Raw genomic sequence first — 22,518 nt, forward strand, 5'->3', positions numbered from 1 at the left:
AGCTTTGTTTGTAGTGATGCTTCCTAAGACCCACTTGACTTGCACACCAGGATGTCTGGCTCTAGGTGAGTGATCACACAATCATGGTTATCTGGGTCATGATGATCTTTTTTGTATAGTTCTTCTGTGTATTCTTGCCACCTCCTCTTAATATCATCTGCTTCTGTTAGGTCCATACCATTTCTGTCCTTTATTGTGCCCATTTTTGTATGAAATGTTCCCTTGGTATCTCTAATTTTCTTGAAGAGATCCCTAGTCTTTCCCATTCTATTGTTTTCCTCTATTTCTTTGCACTCCTCACTAAGGAAGCCTTTCTTATCTCTCCTTGCTATTCTTTGGAACTCTGCATTCAAATGGGTATATCTTTCCTTTTCTCCTCTGCCTTTCTCTTCTCCTCTTTTCACAGCTATTTGTAAGGACTCATCAGACAACCATTTTGTCTTTTTGCATTTCTTTTCTTGGGGATGGTTTTGATCACTGCCTCCTATACAATGTCATGAACCTCTGTCCATAGTTCTTCAGGCACTCTGTCTATCCCATCTAATCCCTTCAATCTATTTATCACTTCTACTGTATAATCGTAAGGGATTTGATTTAGGTCGTACCTGAATGTCTAGTGGTTTTCCCTACTTTCTTCAGTTAAAGTCTGAATTTTGCAATAAGGAGTTCATGATCTGAGCCGCAGTCAGCTCCCTGTCTTATTTTTGCTGACTGTATAGAGCTTCTCCATCTTTGGCTGCAAAGAATATAATAAATCTGATTTTGTTATTGACCATCTGGTGATGTCCATGTGTAGAGTCTTCTCTTGCGTTGTTGGAAGAGGGGGTTTGCTATGACCAGTGCATTCTCTTGGCAAAACTCTTGTTAGGCTTTGCCCTTCTTCATTCTGTACTCCAAGGCCAAATTTGCCTGTTACTCCTGATAGCTCTTGACTTCCTACCCTTGCATTCCAGTCCCCTATAATGAAAAGCACATCTTTTTTGGGTGTTAATCCTAGAAGGTCTTGTAGGTCTTCATAGAACTGTTCAACTTCAGCTTCTTCAGCATTGCTGGTTGGGGCATAGACTAGGATTACTGTGATATTGAATGGTTTGCCTTGGAAACGAACAGAGGTCATTCTGTCGCTTTTGAGATTGCATCCAAGTACTGCAGTTTGGACTCTTGTTGACTATGATGGCTGCTACATTTCTTCTAATGGATTCTTACCCACAGTAGTAGATAGAATGGTCATCTGAGTTAAATTCACCCATTCCAGTTCATATTTGTTCTCTGATTCCTAAAATGTCACTGTTCACTCTTGCCATCTTTTGTTTGACCACTTCCAATTTGCCTTGATTCATGGACCTAATATTCCAGGTTTCATGCAATATTGCTCTTTACAGCATCAGACTTGACTTCAATCACCAGTCACATCCACAACTCGGTGTTTTTGGTTTGACTCCAGAACTTACACAGGCCTGGGAAACAGACTCTTGAAGGGCACAAACAAAACCTTGTGCACATCAGGACCCAGGAGAAAGGAGCAGTGACCCCACAAGAGACTGACCCATACTTGCCTGTGAGTGTCTAGGAGTGTCCAGCAAAGGTGTAGGTTGGCGGTGGCCTGCTTCAGGGTCAGGGGCACTGAGTTCAGCAGTGTGTGCATGGGGCCTTTTGAAGGAGGTCTTCATTATCTTCATTACCTCCCCCTTAGGTTGGCCTCAGGTTAAACAACAGGAGGGAACACAGCCCCACCCATCAAGAGAAAAATGGATTAAAGATTTACTGAGCATGGCTCCACCCAACAGAACAAGAACCAGTTTCCCCCTCAGTCAGTCTCCCATCAGGAAGCTTCCAAAAGCCTCTTATCCTTCTCCATCAGAAGGCAGAGGGAAGGAAAACCACAATCACAGAAAACTAACCAATCTGATCACATGACCACAGCTTTGTCTAACTCAATGAAACTGTGAGCCATGCTAGGGCCACCCAAGATGGACAGGTCATAGTGGAGAGTTATGACAAAACATGGTCCACTGGAGAAGAGAGAGCAAACCACTGCAGTATTCTTGCCTTGAGAACCCCATGAACAGTACAAAAAGGCAAAAAGATAGGACACTGAAAGATGAACTCCCCAGGTCAGCAGGTGCCCAATATGCTACTGGAGGTTAGTGGAGAAATAACTCCAGGGAGAATGAAGAGACAGAGCCAAGACATGGAAATAACCTAAATGTCCTTCAACACAGGAATGTATAAAGATGTGGTACATATATACAGTGGAATATTAGTCAACTATTAGGAAGAATGAAATAATGACATTTGCAGCAATGTGGATGGACCTAGTAGAGAGTGTCATACTGAGTGAAGTAAGTCAGACAGAGAAGAAATATCACATGACATCTATGTGGACTCTAAAAAGAAATGATACAAATGAACTTACAAAACAAAGATAGACTCATGGTCTTAGAAAAGGAAGTTATGGTTGCTGGGGGGAAGGGATAGTTAGGGAGTTTGGAAAGGTCATGTACACACTGCTGTATTCAAAGGGGGCTACCATTAAGGACTCTTGTATAGCAGACAGGACTCTGCTCAATGTTACGTGCCCGCCTGGATGCGGGGTGGGGCGTGGGCAGGGGGTGGAGGGAGAATGGACACATGTATTTGTATGGCTGAGTCCCTTTGCTGCTTACTACAACATTGCTAACTGGCTATCCCCCAATATAAAGTAAAAAATTTAAAGTTTGAAAAACCGAAAAACTAGGATAGTGGGAGAAAAAAGAGAAATTAAGGGTGTTTCAATATACTAACAATGAAATATCTGAAAAAGGATAAAAGAAAACAACTCCCTTCATCATAACATCAAAAACAATAAAATATTTAGGAATAAACTTAACCAGGGAGGTGAAAGATATGTACACGGTGAGACACACAACTTTGACCAAAAAAAAAAAAAAAAAAAAGACAAAGAAATGGAAAGATATCCTATGTTCATAATTCAGAAGAGTTAATATTGTTAAAAGTGTCCATATAACCCCAAGTCATCTATAGATTCAATGTGATCCCTCCCAAAGTCCCAATGGCATTTTTCACACAAGTAGAAAAAACAATCCTAAAATTTGTATGGAACCAAAAATGATCCCGAATAGTCAAAGCTAGCATGAGAAAAAAAGAATACATTGGAGGGATCACACTTCTTGTTTCAAATAATACTATTACAGCTAATAACTATTTCAAGCTATCCTACAAATCTATAGTAATTAACATAGCATCATAGTGGCATAAAAAAGGATAACCCTTTCATATATGGTTAACTAATATTTGACAGGGAGCCAAGAATATTCAATGAGGAAAGACTAGCCTCTTTAACAAAAGGTGTTGGTAGCACTGGATGGCCAAATGCATAATGAAATTGAACCCCTACCTTTTATTATTCACAAAAATTAATAAAACTGAAACTAAAACTCCTAGAAGAAAACACAGAGAAAAGGCTTCTTGACATTGGTTTTTGTGATGATTTTGAGATACAACACCAAATTCATAGCAACAAAACTTGGTCATTGTGATTATATCAAACTAAATAGCTTCTTCCCAGCAAAAGAAACAACAAATAAAAATGCAAACTATGAAATGGGAGAAAATATCTGTGAGTCATATATCTGATGAGTTAGTGTCCAAAATACATAAAGAACTCATCTGACTCAATAGGAAAAATAACCAAGTAATCTGATTTTAAAAATAGGCAGAACTCAATAAACACATTTTCAAATAAGACATACAAATGGCCAACAGGTACATGAAGAGGTACTCAACATTGCTAAACATTAGGGAAATGCAAATCAAAACCACAAGGAGATATCCATCTCAGGTTTGTTAAAGTGGCTGTTATCAGAAGAATAGAGATAAGTGTTTTTGAGGATGTGGAAAAAAGTGAAGCCTTGAGCATTGTTGGTGGGAATGTAAATTGGTATAGCCACTATGGAAAACATTATGAAGGTTCCTTTAAAAATTAGAAATAGAACTATCATGTGATCCAGCATTCCCACTTGGGGGTACATATCCAAAGGGTAATATAACCAGGATCTTGAAGAGATATCTGCACTCTTGTTTTCACTGCAGCATTATTCACAACAGCCAAGACATGGAAACAATGGGTCCATCAATGGATGAATGGAGAAAGAAAGTGTGGTGTATATACACAGTGGAGTGTTATTTATAAGAAAGAAGAAAATCTTGCTGTTTGTAACAACATGGATGGACCTTGAAAGTATTATGCTAGGTGAAAGAGAAAGACCAAATCTCACTTATATGTAGAATCTAAAAAGCCTAACTCCTAGGAACAGAATAGAAAGGTAGTTACCAGGGGCTGGAGAGTGGGGCAAAAGGGGACTTGGTCAAACTTCTAGTTATAAAACAAATACATTCTGGGAATCTAATGAACAGCATGGTGGTTATAGTTTATAATAGTGTACTATATACTTGCATGTTGCTGAGAGTAGATCTTGAATGCTGTAACTACAAAGAAGAATGATAGTTATGTGACATGATGGAGGTGTTAGCTAATGCTATTATGATGGTGATTGTTTTACTATAAATTAGCTCTTCAAATCCACCTGTTGTACACCTTAAACTTATACAATGTCAATCATATCTCAATAAAACTGGAAAAAATAAAGGAAAAAATAGCCAAATCATAGTTGACCAGGTGATGGAGAGAGAAGTGGAATGGAGGAGGACACACAACAGAATATCAAAACAGAGTTGAGGAACAACCCAATGAATAGAATGTTTTGTGTTAGGGTCAAGCATAGAAGAGAAAGCAAATAAAATTAAGGCTGACATGCAGGATTTTATCATTTCCTCTCAAAAAGAAATGTCAGTGTTTGTTGTCTCCAGTTTTCTTTGGCTCTTAAAAATGGAGCCAAGGAGATTTTAAACCAGTTGTCTAGAATATCTAAGGACATGATGCCCATGTTGCCTTTGTACTCCTTAGTTTGAGTTATGAGTCTTCTGGTTTGTGAATGTCTTCATTTTTAAGAGATGCCTTTCTGGAGCACTGGTAGGAGCCACTGGCAGTCTCCACCTGCAGACTTACCTTGGGGAACAGTATCTCACAAAGCTGAGGAGGAGCTGTGGTAAGGAAGACAGCAGATCCGCGTGTCTTCAGGAAAGATGAAAACTCTCCTGTGGGTGAGATAAAGGAATTCTCCAGTTAGATGTGACACAGATGCTACCAGCACGTCTTTACAACCCAGGTCAAGAGAGACTGCTCAGCCTCACGCGTGGAGCAAGAAACCAGGATACGCAACAGAGCAGGAGGAGGTGTCCACCCGCTGTGGGAAGAGTCTTGCATCTGTGTTAACAACAGTCGCTCCCGTGGGTTAGCTGATCCAGGCTTTGGCGCTTTATTTCCTTCTAAAAGTAATGGAGTGTGTACCCCTGAGTTACGTGTGGCATGGAGAAAATTGGTTCAGACGTCAGCCTCTTTTTCTTCCAAGAGCGGCCAGATGCTTGGCAAAGTGCACAATCACACGATCTTCAGATCTTTTAAAAGCTGATTTTCCTGGGCCTAATCCTAGGGCAGCTGGATACAATCTCTAGGAATTATTGATTCAGCTCCCGATGGTGTTGAACTTCCTGAGAAATTAAATAAGATCTAAAACACATACACTTCTCAGATAAAGGCAAACACTAAAGCAGATTCGGAAACAACCTCAGTCCCTATGGTGTCATAAGAGGCCGGAGCTCTTGAGAATGAAGGTCAACAGCAAGTGCCAACTAGGTACTGGCTTGTGGTCCCAGAGAAACCAGTCTGCCACTGCTAAAGGCTTCTTGTTAAAAACCGGTCTCTTGACCCTTTTGTGTCTGGGTACTCTTGTGCTCAGATTCGGGTATAGCAGGCTCAAGGGCTCTCAAGTTCAAGTCTGGCAGTCTGTTCAGAGAGGAGACCTGGAGTTTCTGAATTTGAGTTAATGGGGGGCAAGGCTTCATTCAATGAGAGTGGAAGGTCATTTGAACCCACAGCTTGCTCTGTTGCTGGCCTGAGCTGGGGTACACCCACTCCCCCCACCCCTATCCTTCCACCCCAGGGCTGATGAAGGAATGGAGATGACCCCAGGCCCTCTCCTAGTCTGTGCCTTGCTCACAGGCTTGGTGAAACTCATGTTGGTTAGGAGCTTGCCAAAATTGGAGCAACTCTCCTCCCTGGGGTATGCTTCGTTTTCAGTTGTTTAAAAATATACCCTGATACAGAAATTTTAGGACACCAGCTGACCTAGAAATTATTTCCAAGGTTATTCCATCCCTTTCCTGCACAGGACACAGGCACTGTCATCTCAATTAATTCTTTTGACATGTCTGAGCAGATTGGGACCTCCCAAAGTGCCTTAGGGAGAACTAGACTTAGAGGGGTTTGCCCTGCTCTGTGAGGGAAGGAATTTAGCAAGCAATAGTCTCTTGGAGAAAGCTGCATGCAGGTTTTGATGCAAATTGCTTGAGAAGAGTCAGAATTTTGCTTTCCCTGCCAAGAGAATGGATCAGTGCTCACATAAAATCTTGCTCACTGGTTAGTACTGACTTGTGCTTAAAGTGCTGGACGTGTGCTTCTGTTGCTGACTAAATACAAACGTGGGACCAGAGGGTGAGGAGGAGGGTGCTAGTGGGGAGAAAATACAATTCCTTTTTTGTAGTGATTCAAAATGTCTGTTTGGACTTCAGCCTACAAAGAATCTTCATCTTAATGCTAATGATAATAGCCCACCACCACCGTTTACTCAAGATTTACTGTGTGCTCATTTTATGTTCATCCAAGTAAATTCCCATAATAACCTCAATAAGGAGGTACTACAGTTAGTCCCATTTTCTTTTAAGGTAAGGAAACAGAGACAGGGCGGGGAGGAAGGTGCCCAAGTTGCAGAGCTGGGCCATCTGTCTGCAGTCTGGACCTTACGCATCAGGCAGCATTTGGTCTCCATTGGGACTGTCGCGTGCCGTCTCTGTCAACTCAGGATTTTGAATTGATCGGAGCTGCTCATTCCTGCAGATACCCAGGATGCAGTCTGCACTCTCTACTTAATGCACAGTCTTTGGCCCAGGAGCATTGCAGCACCTGGAAGCTTCAGAAAAATGAAGATTGCCAGCTCCCCAGGGCTACTGCACTGAAGACCCCTGACCAATTTGAGAAGCCCTGCCTTCTGCTACCAGAGAGAAACATACCCTTCACTCTCTTCCTGTGTTCCCCCTTCCCCCTTCCTCTAATCTTGTCCAGGAATTTTAAGTTCTTTGAAAGTAAAATAAATCAAGGACCTACTATATAGCACATCCCATATCTTGTAATAAACTATAATGGAAAAGAATCTGAAAAAGTGTATGTGCATATATAGATACAAAATGGAATCACTTCGCTGTACACTTGAAACACTGTAAATCAACTATACTTCAATAAAAAAGTAATAGTTACAGAAAGATAACAATATCTCAGAATATCTTACCAAGAAATACTCACTGCTGTAGAACCAGAAGCATGACAAGGATTTCTCTGCATCTTTAAATTGTTTTTGAGAAATTGAAGATTCAAACGTGGAAGAGTATGAGTTTCAGAATTCGCAGTAACAAATAATAGAGGCTCACAAAGGCCCAGCTGAGAAATGTAAGTCCTTAGGTCTTGGACTCAGTTCTTGCTGGGTTTGCACTGGGCCACGTTCTCCGGAAGATGCTCAACTCTTGCATCCATCCTGTGGTACACACCTTGTTGATGGAGAGGAAAAGTGAGAAGCAAGCTGTCAACAAGCCCAGTTCCTGCCAAATCCCAATTGTCGGTCTGCCAGCCAGCATTCTAAAAACACGTTTGGGAGTTTTGACTTTTGGCTTTTACTGAATATGAAACTCAGCTGTGTTTTTCTAACCTTGATAAGCTGACCCAGCTTAGGGATAACCCTGATATATTTGTCTTACAAAATTCAGAGTCCATTTCTAGAGCAGCTAATAATGAGGCCATTGAGAGGCCTGATAAGGACTGTCCCTCTCCCCCAACTTACCCCTGTTGGTCCCTGTTCTGAAATTCCCATTCAGGTTGCCCACAGTGCTACAAACGCACAGGATCAGGAGCGAAAACATTTCCAGTGGAGTCGGGCGAGGCAGAGTGGAGGACCGTCGGTTTTATAACAGGCTACAGAAGCTGGCATACTTGGACCAGTATCACTTTCTGGGCCCTCACAGGGTCCTCATCAAAATAGGATTTAAGATAATGGACGATCGCTACATACTGCCTGCCACTTTGGTTTCAAAAAGTGAATTACTCAGGGTGAGGTTTAATTGAGGCAGGATGCCATGCCATTGCACCATCAGCAGTGCTGCACCTTTCGTGCTCCAAAGTCAGACAGATCTCAGTTCAAATCCTGGCGTCAGTACTGTGACAAGGTCCTTACTCCAAGCCTTAATTAAAAAAAAAAAAATTCAGGTTTAGTATGTTTTGAATGTGTGCTTGAGTCACTGAGAGTGTCTGTAACGTGTGCAGCCTTAAGGAAGCCTGCAGGCCTCACCTCCACTGACCGCCAGCTGCTCACCTCACACAACTGCAGTATGTTCTCCCGTGTCACCGTTTCCTGGCCTCGTTAGCTTCAGAGTAGTGAATGGCTCCTGTATTTGCCTGTGATGGCCTCCTAGACTTTGGAGATATACGTACATGATTTTTTTTTAGGTGCCTTTCTTTCTGCATCGCTTAAGCCCCCCTCCCACGGATTTGAAAGGCAGCTGAGCACACAGCACCAGCCCCTTTTCCTCCTGACCATCACGGGCATGTCTTGCTTGTGCCCAGTTTGTTTCACCTTCCAGTGTCTCCCATGGAGGCACAACAACGAATCTTTATCTTTAGTGGGCTTCGGAGGCGCTCAAGGGAGTAGCTTGATTCCTTTCTGAAGGGAAAGGTCACACCCCACAGGACGGTTCGCTGTCAAAAAATTCAGAACACTCGCAATTAAAAATATTTTATTTATGTTTATACAAAATACAGTCATGTACTTTAAAAATGTACATAACATCTTTTCTTTCAGTTTACATTTAAAAAAAGGAACAATGGTAATTTCAAAGACTTTCTGTTTACATGTCATGTAAACATTGTTCTGGGCCCTTGGTATTTACTAAAATTGTATCCACTCTTGGAGGTTTTCATGATCATATAGATGCTTTCAGATTCAGATTCAGATCTGCCAAACCGATTTCTTGAGCTGCGCATGGGATCAGATTGGCTGGATTCCAGGCAAAATGAGATCCTCTAGAGACATAGATGCAGTTTCATAGCAATATGAAGTTGTGTATGTACACATTTCATTTTGATACATATCCGTGTGGACCTGTTAATTGACCCCAGCGTATCCACATACTTCTGTTATGAAGGATCATGAGGGAAGAGCATATGTGCCCCCAAGGGCAGCAACCTCCACTCAGGAAAGTCGCTAATGCCCCAGTGCAATGGCTGACATTAGAACACCCATCTTTGGGCTTGCTGAGTCAGCCACCCTGTGAAGAAGTGCAAGGATGCACAGGTTCAGTACCTACAGATTTGAAAATATGTTTAGCCTATCTTTTGACAAAAGGTACTCTTCAGTAGATTTTGAGGATCATATGGGAAAAACATACAAAGGAAGGGAATTAATCAAAGGAAAATAAAGCACATTCTGGCTTCTGTTAAACCCATGGGTTTCCAAGGAAACACTACTTCAGCATTTTAGTACAGTTTTGTCCCACCCTATTGGTTTAACCAAATGGATACTATGAAAGAATATCACAGAGGTGTTGGTCTTGGTGCAGAAACCACCTCTCTTCTCCTCAAGAGAAAAATCCTTGGGAAGCAATGTGTCAGGAATACTTGTCTTGAGATCAAAGCCAATTTAGATTACAATCAGATTTTCACAAAGCAGTTAAGCGTTTATGGCATTCAGCTATAAATATACCACCAAAGGTAATAAAGTGTAAATGCTTAAAAAATATACCCTTAGGAAAGATGGTATCTTCATAATCAGGTTAAGAGCTCTTAAAAAATTAATCAACAAACTTTAAATTTTGACCTTCCTTGTAAACCTGTGATCAGTTCAGGAAAGAGGGTCCAATTATGCCTACTGAGAACTAGGCAGCTCCTGAAAGAACCAACTTAATTGGCACTGTGGCTGCCCTTCGATTCTGATAATAGACCTTAACAGTCACCTTATGAGGAATCCTAAGCTCAACCACGTTAATAGATGCCCAGCCCTCAGGGGGCTCCCAGATGACTGGCCACAGTCCATGTTTATGACACAAGCACAGCCCTGAAACATCTGTCCTGGGCTAGAAATGCCACACCTGGGAGCAGGCACACCCTCTCACAGGCTCTTCTGCCACAGGTGAGTGTTGCATCAGGGAGACAAAACGCAAATCACACTGATGTTACAAACAGGCACTGCTCATCCCTGCCTTGCCACTGAATAATAATCATTGGACTTCAAACGGGCAACCAAAGCAAAGCAATCTAATTATTAGCTCACAATGAATTACAGCTAGCAAGTTTAAAAAAAAATTAATTCTCCAGTTTAAAATGTGATTTGGTCTTTCAGGGAAATTGGACCTGAATCAGAGATTAGTGAGATGGTGCAGACTTTCTTGTACTAGCACGAGACACATTCTGCCTGTTGAGAAACACTTCACAGCCGGCCATTATCCTAAACCTTGCACATACCTGTCTAAAAAGTAAGATCAACTCCAATGCTTCAAAGATGAAATGCAGTAATGATACCATAGCCCATATAAACATCTGTTTCAGGGTTTACACCAGACTAAAACACAATAAAAGCAAATGCCTGGAAAATTATAAGTCTCTGCTATTTCTAATTCTTAACAATCATTTATTCATGCTTTATTTTTTTACTTATCATTGTTATTAAATAACCCTTGATATTTATTTTGCTGGCATGTGTTAATGAATACACATATGCATTCTCGAGAGCAAAGGAAAACCTGCAGTCCAGTGTACTCTGTATGAAGCCAATTAAGACACTGCCTCTAGGGCCTTGAGACTCTAGGCTGCAGAAATGGTTGCTGTGGAAACAAATTTGCCCCAGCATTTCTGGCAGAGCCAGAACCTACTGACTAATGTGTCTTCAGATAGAATCTAGTAAAAACAGGTCTCCCCCTCCCGTAATTTGGGCATCATTCTAGGAAGTGTATTAGAAACTACAAAGGAAAAGACAACATTGCATACACAATTTATTTTACTATAACTTGGTGTCTACTTTTATTCAATCATACAAATTTCAAAGGGGATTCCTGAATAAATCTTTTACTTAATTTACCTTTGGCAGAAACAACAGATTGCAAAACATTTCATAACTTCTGATTTATATAGCCTTTTCTCTTTGAAAGTTTTGTAGCATATTAGTATTTTCAAAACAATACATAGACAGATGTGCTTTGAAAGTTAACTGGTAATGATGTGATTTATATTATAGCTTATTTGAGAGAGTAATTAAAAAGGACAAACTAGACATGTATTTCTTTTAAAAAATACAATTTTTGGTCATGTGAATGATTCATGTTCAGATTTCAAAAATAGAAAACATCCTAAAGTGCATCATTTCATTTATAATATAACTCCTTGAAATTATAGCAATCTGCAATGTAAACAGTAGAGCAGAGAATACCAAACTAACTATTTTGTAGGATTATGTACCGTCTTTAAGTGTGTGGATTAAACCAGAGTGCTTTCAACATACAGCTCGTGCTTCTAGATGATTAAAGAGCAAACCTAAAGGTATTTTCCCCCTACTCCTACCTTGAACAATTTTTAACCAACAGAGAGCCACTACCTCAGAATGGAAAATGCTGCTACAAACCTAAACTGACCAGTTTCTCAAGAACCCACTTTGGAAAGTGACAACTGATCAGGAAGACTTTCCTCCATTGTTATCATTATTAAAGAAAACAAAATGGTACCCTTTGCTGTCTTGTTCACCCTGCACCATTATCTTCAAAAGGCAGAGCCTGCTGAAACACCTTCTCTTGGCAAGCAGTGGCTGGTGGGCAGACACCGGTGCTCACCCTCCCAGAGCACAGAGGCGGGTTAGGATATACAGGCAGAACCAGAACTTATTTTCCTTACTGCAGACACAGAAGGTCAAAAAGTACCAACCCATCACCAGATAACATCAGCACACTGAAGTGATGGATGATTTGGTGTCTTAAATTCCCTGGTCCCTCCAAAATGTCTAATACAGATAGTTCTGTGACACTGTCTTTGAAGAAACTGTAACTGGCCACACACCATCTTTTCTCTTTATACAGGATCTTGAAAACAGTGTGATTTAGGTTCTGCCTTGGGCTGTGCTCTGAGAGCTATACTTATTCTTCAGTTAGATTTTTAGTGCAGGTTCACTTAAAAAAAATTAAACTCTGGTAAGTACACAGAAAGCTTAAAATACAGGCTCTTTCTCTCTCACGATCCTCTACACTTAAGCTAAGAATTAAGCAAGGTCCTTTTGTCTGGCTAGAGCCCAAACCAAACCAAATAGGCTGTTGGCCTTCCCCTTGCTTAAGTGTTTGATGATAAATTCTGAAGCTGATAAGTGTAGTCAACGTGCAGGAAAGAATTCTCTTCACTGCTGCCTAACTGAAAAATCAGCATGGATATTAACTACTTTTCTATCCCAGCTGTCCTCTGCTGATGGTCCAGCCCTAGTCAGGGATCAGTTCTCTGTCATCTGAGGACGTCTCGAAGAAACACAACATCAGATAGAGGACTGCACTTCCACCCCAGGCAGGTGCAGCTTCCATCTACCCGAGAGCTGAAGGAGAAGCAATTCACACAAGTGGGGGAAGGCGGGGCTCCGTGGAAAGGTCACAAGAACGGCCAAGGCAGCAAACAGGGCTCCGATGCAGGTTCCCACTGGATGGGATCCCAAGAGAACACGAATGTGCACAGTAAGTTCGCTCTCCAGAGTGAAGTCCTGAGCTTGTATTGTCACAGTTAGACAGAGAACGCTGTTTCTCAGTTGTCCGAGTAAGGACAGTGTGCATCCTCCGTAGATGAGTGTGTCTTCACGTAGTGATTCATCTCTGCTAGTGTCAGCAAGCCTCCACTGCAGTGTGTGTGTGTGTCTGTGTGCACACAGGCGTGCGGAGATCTTGACTTTCCCTTGCAGAATTTCGGCATGGGGGTAGGTGGCCTCCTTCCACCTAGATGGTTTCCAAGGCAGGCAATGGAAACGGGCTGATCCCCTGCAGGCAGGAGGGCGCAGGTCCAGCTCCAAGGCTGCCTTGCAGTTTCTGCCTAGCTGCTGTTTACCAGGGGGGGCGGGGAGGGGAAAGAGGGGGGACATTCCCCCTGCGTTCCCCCACCCCTCTTGCTCAGATGCGGCTGACTCTCTCACATGGACTTGGAATCAGTGTCTCTCTTGCTGATGAGCACCTCCAAGAGCCTCAGTTTTGCCTTAATGTGCTTATATTCGTTGTATTCTTCGGCCATTGGAGTGCGGTCTTCCTTCTGGACATTTCTAATGGAAACAAAGAGAAAAGGGGCTAATGATCAGGCGGTGTCTCTCCTAGAGGATACTGTTCATCGGGTGAGTTATCGTCACGTGGAAATTTGCAGTTTATGGCCCCACAGAATCAGCATTGCCAAGCATCACTGGTATCAAGACTGGAGCTGGGTTAAGACAAGCAGTGAAAGACAGTGTCCCCAAATGGCACCATGCAACTGAGTTTTATTCTGGCATCTTGAAGAAAGACAGGGTGGACTAAGAAACATAGAAACTCTGTTATGGCTTCATAAAAATTCACACTAAGGGTTTCCATACACTGAAAGCCTTTGTTTATATTTAATGTGTTCTCATTTTTATATACTTAACCTAATGAACCATTCCATTTCTAATTGGTATACTCAATTTACAGGGTTTAAAAAAAATAGTTAATACTCCTACTTATTATAAAAATCAGTCTTGGAATTCAGCAATTGGGTCAGAGAATACTGATAAACCTTTAAAGTTTACTGCATAATTTTATATGTATACTTCTATATGCACAAGGACTATAACTGAGAGCTGATTACAGGGTGAGCACTGCGCTCGTGAATCTGTGATCTAATATTAACACGACCCGCAGGAGGCCGGGACGTGCGGCTGTCACCCACGAGCTGGCCGTTGTGTGGCGCTGCCGTGTCCCTCTCACGTGGAAATGGACACACAAAACGTTCAAGCACCTGGCTTCCTTTCCTTCTCATTCAAGAGCAAAAATGGGAAACGGGATAGCTTGGGGTTCATTTAATTTTTCTCAGTGAACTGATTTTATTACTGTTCTGCCTGCTCAAGGAAGGATCCTGGATGGCTCCCAGAAGAGCGCAAGGTAGGGAAGGGGGTGTGTGACCCCAGCCCCAGACATGCCCTTTGAGAGGCTTCATTTGTGTCAGATATGAATCACACCCTGTGAAATCTGAAGTCCCTGACGGTTCTAAACTTGTATGATAGTTATTGATTCCCATCAATTCTATTTTCTTAAAACGTGTGCAAGTTACATAATTACAGGATGTCTGTGCATAATGCAATTATATATATATGGGAAAAAATAAAACAGACAAACCAAAAATACGCCTGGAAAGAAGACTGGAATGAAACAAATAAAAATGTTAATCCTTTTGTTTGTCTTTGGTGTTAGAATATTATTTTGGGACTTTCCCGATGGCTCAGTAGGTAAAGAATTCGCCTGCAATGCAGGAGACACAGAGACATAGGTTTGATCCCTGGCTCAGGACGATCCCCTGGAGAAGAAAATGGCAACCTACTCCAGTATTCTTGACTGGGAAATCCCATGGACAGAGAGGAGTTGCAAAGAGTGAAATTGCAAAAAATGACTGAGCAACATGGCATGCGTGCATGCATGATTATTTTGAATTTTATTTTACCTACATTTTAAAAAATATCCTACAATTAATGGGAAAAGGAAAAGCAGATATTTAGGTATAAAAATTCACTGAAAAATTATTACAGGACAGGTCCAAGTCAGAAATCCTAAAATAAATTTATACCATAATTGAAATCAACAGAAATACAGTAAATTTTAAATGTTAATTTTTATGATATTTTTATTTTCTAATTCTTTTGAGAATTATGAAAGGGGACTTAAAGAGAAACTGTATTTATACTGTTTAAATAATCCGGATTAAAATAAAACATTTTAAAATGATAAACGCTAGTGTAAGAAGGAAACCCAATTCTCTGCTCTACCCTGTCTTCTGCTGTGACCTGAGTCAGACATTCTGTGTGTGGTCACTTGCAAACACAGAAGACTGTCCCTCAGCATAAGGCTCTGACGATAACATTACATCTTAAAACTCACTGGTACCCTAGGGATCAATCAGGCCGCCTTCCTGCTTCTGGTGTATTTCTCATGACTTGACAACTCTGCTTTTAAAATGAGCTTAAAAACCAGCAAGATCTAGAGTACCCCTTTTTTCCTTATTCCTCCTTCAAGTTTATTAAGGTTAAAAAAACACAAACAGAAATCAAAACCAGGGCTGTCCACTAGAAACTTAGCTTTACTCTGCTCCTCTGAGATTAGAATTTGATGTGACAGGGTAGTTTTAGAAATGTCAGCTGGATCTGCATCAGTAAGGGCCACACACCAGCTCACAGTAAGCCTCGAAGGGGCCCTGGGCACACAGCCAAGGCCCAGGTTACAGGGGGCAGGCAGGGGGTTCCCAGGTGGGAGGCTTTGCGCAGATGGGGCAGAGCAAAGAGGGCTGCGTGTGAGGAGGAGGAGGGGAAGAAAAACACATGCCCTGACCTTCCATTCTGCCTGAAAAAATTGTCTTCAAAATCACGAAGTTTCTTTCGAATCCTTTTCTTTTCTTCTCTCATTTCCTGAAGGTGTTCCAAGAGTTCTGGTCTAAGAGGGGCAGAAAAATTTCATGAAAATTGAGTTAAATCTGAATTGTTATAAATGTAGTGATTGCGCAACTAGATAGGGGTTGTAGAGAACGGGAAAAGCATATAAATGCAGGAACTGTTGAGGGAGCTGCGGGTCACAGAAACGGATGCCGAGGCTCCTGCTACTTATAAATTCTTCAGGCTTGTGAAATCCCAGGGCACTCTGTTATGTTTTGCTTTGAAAGAAAGAAATGCCAGCAGTGTGCATTAAATGCCGAGCCAGACACACAGAAACACACAATTCCCTTACAAGAGACCTTCCCATTGTTTAAGCAAGATCTCAGATGCTCCCTCAGATAACATGGGATGAAGCTTCTAAAAACAATGAACCAGGAGTTAAATAAATAAACAAACTCTGTTTTATGCACAGAGATACACCCTAGGCAAGTCATTTATGTTTTCCCATTTCCCACAAAGGGTAAAATAGTAGTTCAGAAAATTATTTTGATCATAACATTCTAATACCACCACCAAAACAACGTACATTGAAGCAGCATGGAGATTTGAAAGTCCGGTGTCCTGGCTGCATTTTGATGGTATTTTATCATCCATTGGGGAAATAAAACCATCAGCATCATCTTCAAATTGGTCCAGAAAGCAACGTGCGCTGAAATCGGTTTTCAGGGTGACCATGAAGTCTGGCTTTGTGTAGTTATCGTCTTCTGAACCCTCCTCTTCTTCCTGGAGATACACAGCAACCCTAATAAAAATCTGTTACTTTTTTAGGCCCTCTTTCATTACTAGTATCATTTCATAGTCATTTAATTATCCAGACCCCATATAGTTTCTTCTACATATCTATGTTTAGCAACACATATGCGCATGATGGATATGTTATTGAATATCTATATATACACAGAAAATAAGACAAACACTAAACACAGCTACTCAAGAGGGGAAAAAAAAACTATAAAAAATTACTATACAGTACAATTAACAGTTGTCAAGGCCGAGGGTAGGAAGGAAAAAACATCATCAGAATTTATACTCAAAATCAAATGAAGCAAATGAATCTAAAAATTCTCAGCATTGTGACAATACATAATAAAATTCACCACCAGAAATCAGTGCTTTAAAGATTTTACTACTTAAGTGTCTCAGAATTATTTTTATTAAGCTATGAAGAATTTCAGAAATTCAACAATACATCCTTTCTATATAAAAGGTGAGGTTATGAAGTATTTGTGGTTGCTTGATCAACAAAATTTTAGGAAACTTTTGGGAAGATCAAAACATTTATCTTTCCATTACTGGACTCATGAAACATTTCTTTTTCAAAGAATTTCTAAGGGCCACAGCTGTATCTTTCAGCATCCAAGACTCTAAGAAAGATGTGATACTCTCTACCTTGATAAAAATGTGGTTAGAAAAATAATGAGGTCAAATGACAATATGTCAGTGTCAGTTTAAAGCTACGCGAGTCTAAGAAATGATGTCAGAGTCTGAAAGAAAGATCTTAAAGGAAATAATTCACTGTCAAAATGTACAGTCAGACTAAAAAAGAATATCCTAATATCTTGAGAAATTGAAAAAAAATGGCTAGGCATTCAGCTGCATGAACAACAGGATCATGACATCAGTTTTTAGGGAAACTGAATGGCTTCAGGCCCAGTGCAGCCAATGGCTGTCAGCAAGAGCCACTCACTGCTCATGGCAAAGTGTGCGTGCTGGTCCTCTTACCAGAGTTGGTATGTTTATGGTGGTGCCTCTGAAGTCATGTGAATGAATAAACAAACGGGTGAAAGAAAAGGACTATTACACAGCTACAGTGAAACTGCTGTTATGAAGACATGAAGGTAAAGCTGGCAAAAACTAGATTCCTAGATTCTTTCTGCTGTCACTTTGGATCTTCAGTCTCTTTTCTTGATCTATGGAAGTAAAGGCTTCATTATTCGTTTTTAAAAATTAAAACCATTCTACAATTTACAGGGTAAAAGTGGCTTTTCCATTAATAGTTGAAGTGTTTCTCTTTTTTTTAAGGAAGTGGCAGGTCCACGCTACATCGTTTTTATAACAATTGAGATAATCATGTAGGGTACCTGGCCAGGTACATCTGGCAAATGGACAGTGTCATTAGCCTCTTTCCCCTCCCTTCCTTGGTGGGGAGGGAAACCGGGTGGAATCTGGGATCTGGGATTGTTCACTGCTGTCCCCAGATCTCGGCCAATGTCTGCCTATATTAGGTGTTCAATAAATGCCTGTTATTTCAGTAATTCAGCTTTAAAAGAGAAATACAAATTTCTATTCAGAGTGTATTACGGAATTCCTTGGCAGTCTAGTGGTTAAGATTTTGCCTTCCTGTGCAGGGTGTGCGGGTTCGATCCCTGGTCAGGGAGCTAAGGTCCCACCATCCCTTGTGGCCAAGAAACCAAAAAAAAAAAAAAAGAAGCAATATTGTAACAAATTCAATAAAGACTTCAAAAATGGTCCACATTAAAAAAGTCTTTTAAACCAAGAGTATACAAAAGTCCGTGTGTGTGTGTGTGTGTGTGTGTGTGTGTGTGTGTGTGTGTTCTGTGTGTCAGCTGCTCAGTCGTGTCTGACTTTTTGCAACCCTACAGACTGTAGCCCGCCAGGCTTCTCTGTCCATGCATGGAATTCTCCAGGCACGATACTGGAGTGGATTGCCATTCCCTTCTCCAGAGGAACTTCCCAACCCAGGGATCGAACCCTGGTCTCCTGAATTGCCTGAGACAGATAAGAAATGAAGTCAGGGGTCCAAGTTTTATCAATCAGATCCCAAGGTCCTGAGAGAACTCAACAAAGGGAAACTATATCCTGCACAGAAGACAGAATCAATGTTTTCGGAGACAAAGCTACACAAGCTATTCTCAGTAAGCTGTGGAAAACACAGGAAAAAAGAAACAGCAAAACGGATCTTCAGATTATAAGACCATCAGGTTGCTGTGGATACTGTAGATTCTAGAAGGTATCAACATCTAGATAACACATGAGCAACTGAAAAAGAATCAGTGATCAACAGTGACTAACACTGGTTTCTTGAACACAAATCAGGAAAGCTAGCCATTTTTCCTTTTTTGATAGGACTGGCAGGATATCTGGATTTCCGTAAAGAATGAGGGACAATGATTGTGAAAGGAAAGCTGACTGTGAACATTGATGCAGAGTGCCGCTGCGATGTTGATGTGAATCTGCAGGGAAGCCCTGAGGGGAGGCTTTACCTGACCCAGCCTTTTCAGTATTTATCAACCACTTGGATACGGCACCAAAGATAGTCATTAAATGTGTAGATGACGCAGTGGGTAAGCGTGTTGGAATATAAAACCTAGATGTAATCTATTTCATAAGGCTGGGATAGAAGAACAAAAAGTAAGAAATTGGAAAAAAAGTCAAGGTCCTATAATTAGATTACAAAATAAAAAATCTGGACACACGGACACTAAGCAATCCTTGGAAAAGGAAGCTGGGCGTTACATAAATCAACACTGAGATGGGGCCACAAGCCATGGTTTTCAACTGGGAGCAGGTTTGCTCCCCATGGGACCTTTGGTAAAGTCTGGAGGCATTTTTGGTTGTTAAACTGGGGTGGGGGAGGCCAACCCCCCCCCCCAACCAAGAGTTATCTGGGACAAATGTTTACAGTATTGAGGTTGAGACACCCTGCCCTAGAAAGACTAAGATGAACTCATGGCACGCTGACAGTCACGTAGGCATAGACTTGGAGAACTAAAGAGCCTTAGTCATCTAGATCAAGGTCAGGGTTAGTCCTTGGTCCACTGTCCTGCTAAACCACTAGAATAATATTCAGTGCTGGGTATCAGTTTTTAAGAGGGATACAGATAGACTGGTGTGTGTGCATAGAGAGCAGAGCCACAGGACTGTGGGAAGGTCTGGAGCCCAGATCACACGAGGAGTAAGAAGAACCTAGAGGAACAGTGTTCGCAGGGTGTGGGTGGGAGCGAGCAGGGCAGGTGGCTATAAATATGGAAGTGCTCTCAAGGAAGAAGCTGCATGCTTAGCCCACATTGCTCCGGAGGTAAAACTAAGCCCCTAAGGAGACAGTCATACGGTAATAAATATTTTCATTAATTATGACGTTTTACAGTTATTAAACTTATGCACTCTAAAATTACATATTGTATAATTACTATATTGTTTTTGCTAATTTTAAAAATGGTAGTTATAAAAACTAATAAGTTTTTAGCTATTTCACACACAGCTAGTGTCTTCCCATAAGCATTTAAAACCAGGGACAGTTTTCAAACAGTTTAAAGAAATCTTCTCTGCACATACAAACACCAAATTCTAAAATGTATCAGAACTGCTGAGAATTAATACAATCCAAATTCAGGCTGATAAACATGGCCAACTGGGACAAAATGAACTAAAGGACAACACTATTTTCAAGAGCAATGTAATCATTGCAAAATTATCTGAAATTTTGACCATCATGAGGGCCAGTAGAAGAGCCACGGCCAAAACATACTTGTGAAAAAAAATAAGCTAAAGGATAAGATCTGGAGGGACATCCTCTTTTAAAAAGAGCTTAATTCATTTATCTACCATTTGTTTCATGAGGTAATTATTAAGTGTCATATTTTGGATGTGTTAAAGAACACATTTTTATCTAGGAGCAGTTTAGCTCAAGTTCCTAAGAGAAATATGCTGGTTTTCATGCACACAATCACCCACATTTTTTCAATTATGGTGATTTAATTCTTGTGTGAAATGATCAGCTAGACAAAATTTGTCTTATTTCATTAACATCAAGTCTTATTGTGAGAAAATGGCTCTAATTTTGAAGATACAATGGAGCAAATTCGCCTAAATTTCACACTTACAGAATTTTTTATAAATAAGTTCTGTTAAAAAGAATATGGATAGGGAGCACAATCATTATCTAACACCTTAAAGTGAGGGCTATGAGGTAGTTAAGACCCCTGAGAGGTAAGAAGAGGAACAGAGTGAAGAGAAGAGATGGCTTTGTAGCTCTGGTTCCCTACCTCAAATACAGTGGGAGCATCAGGCAAGAAAATGGAGTGGTTCTTATGGGAACAAGGCCCCCACATTTTGAAATAATTCTAAGTTCATTAAATAAATGACACCCCAGGATTGAGGTTGTCACCGAAATATGACAAAAGTGAAACTCTTAAAACTCACTTCTTGCCTGGTGCTGCTTCTGACTTAACTGCTAAAAAACAATCACTGATTTTTAAAAATCTTTGTCTTTTCATATCTAGAGCCCTGCGTATGGCAGACAGTGTGTGCAATTGTCTAGAAACAAAAATATTCAAGAGGTTGATTCTAGTCCAGGCCAGTTAGATCTCTACAACTCTCTGGACACAGAGGGTACCCCCATTGTAGCAAAAAGCAGCCACTGAGGACAAGGTTTATCTGTATACGATCCATGATTCCTGCTGGGGAAGATTAGAGCGTGTATTCTAGTTGACTGCTTGTCACAGGCCTACATTCACAGATCAAGAACAGATTATGAAATCTGCACCGAGGACGAAATGTGCCAGGGGGAAGGCAAGAGGGAGGAGAGTGGATAAAACTATACCCGCAAATCTGTCAAAGAAAACTAAGCTTTTTATCTCTAAAATCATTATCTTTTATCACATGCTACATATATTGCCTCTGTTAATTTTGCTTTTTCTATAAACTCAGTAAATGAGATTTTTTTAAAAGAAAGTTATCCAATGAGTTATTTTGACACAATTTCAGAGTACAGAAAATCCATTCCTTTGAGGGGAAACAAAAACACTGTAAAACAAGACAGATCCCCGCAAGCAAAGTAAAAAGCAAACAAACAGCAACGTACAAAACAGTGAGGGAATGAAATGAAATGAAGGAGATCAGCTGGCCTATAACATAAATTAAAGAGGATTGTTTGAAGTTGGTTAGAAGTAGCTACTGAGTTTTAGGGGAGGTTGCAGGAAGCCGTCACCAGGGGGCGCCACCACAGCGCCTTTCCTTCCCCGGGAGGGACGTAGGGGGGGGGGGGGGGGGACACACACTGGTGCAGGTGTAGCGCGTGGTTAGCAGCTGGAGGTCTTCACCTTTATCTCCTTGAAGAAGGAAGCAGTTTCGCCCTCGATAATTGGCTGCAGCAAAGGGCTTCTCCGCTTGCTGGAGGGGGAACCCTGCGACAGGTGTTAATAGGCAGGTTACATGGCAGAAAACCAGAAACAAACCAAAGTTCTCGTCCAACTGGCTGCTTCACTTCAGAGCCTGCCCGCCCACCCCACCAACCACAGAGGCCACGCAGGTGCGAGGATGGCACACGAGGATGTTCCAAACACACGGAAAACTCCTGCCTCCTCCCTCTTTCCTCCTGGTCACCACAGCTTCCAGAACAGCTAATAATGATGCACGCTCATCAAGTGACGCAAAAGGTTACAGACAGAGGCCGTATATTCACCCTATTTCAGGCCACTAAGGGCTCCTCACTGGAGAATGAAAAGGGTTCCTTAACTTTAATCCTTTTGTTGGTTAGTTTACTGATTTATTCTGCAGGAAATTTCTAGAAAGGTAGCATTCTCCAAACACACCTGACTGAGGTCCCTGAACCCTCCTCTGTTTGTCTGAACAAATACACTGTTAAAAGACATACAAGGACCACATCTTGGGCCTAGAAATA

At 41.2% G+C, this 22,518-nt stretch overlaps 1 protein-coding gene across 7 annotated transcripts in view; it reads right to left on the reverse strand.

Annotated features, from left to right (window-relative positions):
- Positions 1-11,195: 11,195 nt before the first annotated feature.
- FAM13A (family with sequence similarity 13 member A) overlaps positions 11,196-22,518 on the reverse strand; it is a 363,870-nt gene continuing 352,547 nt past the window's right edge. For 6 of the 7 annotated variants that reach the window (XM_070452131.1, XM_070452129.1, XM_070452133.1 and 3 more), the window contains 4 exons: positions 21,938-22,021; positions 16,402-16,598; positions 15,775-15,876; positions 11,196-13,490 (listed from right to left, as the gene is read on the reverse strand). In XM_070452131.1, the coding sequence (XP_070308232.1) occupies positions 13,364-13,490; positions 15,775-15,876; positions 16,402-16,598; positions 21,938-22,021 (510 nt within the window). In that variant the 3' untranslated portion in view covers positions 11,196-13,363. The remainder of the gene's footprint in view (positions 13,491-15,774; positions 15,877-16,401; positions 16,599-21,937; positions 22,022-22,518) is intronic. The other variant, XM_070452134.1, reaches the window with a different exon arrangement.

The sequence above is a fragment of the Odocoileus virginianus genome, chromosome 21, assembly GCF_023699985.2.
Source record: "Odocoileus virginianus isolate 20LAN1187 ecotype Illinois chromosome 21, Ovbor_1.2, whole genome shotgun sequence".
NCBI lineage: Eukaryota > Metazoa > Chordata > Mammalia > Artiodactyla > Cervidae > Odocoileus > Odocoileus virginianus.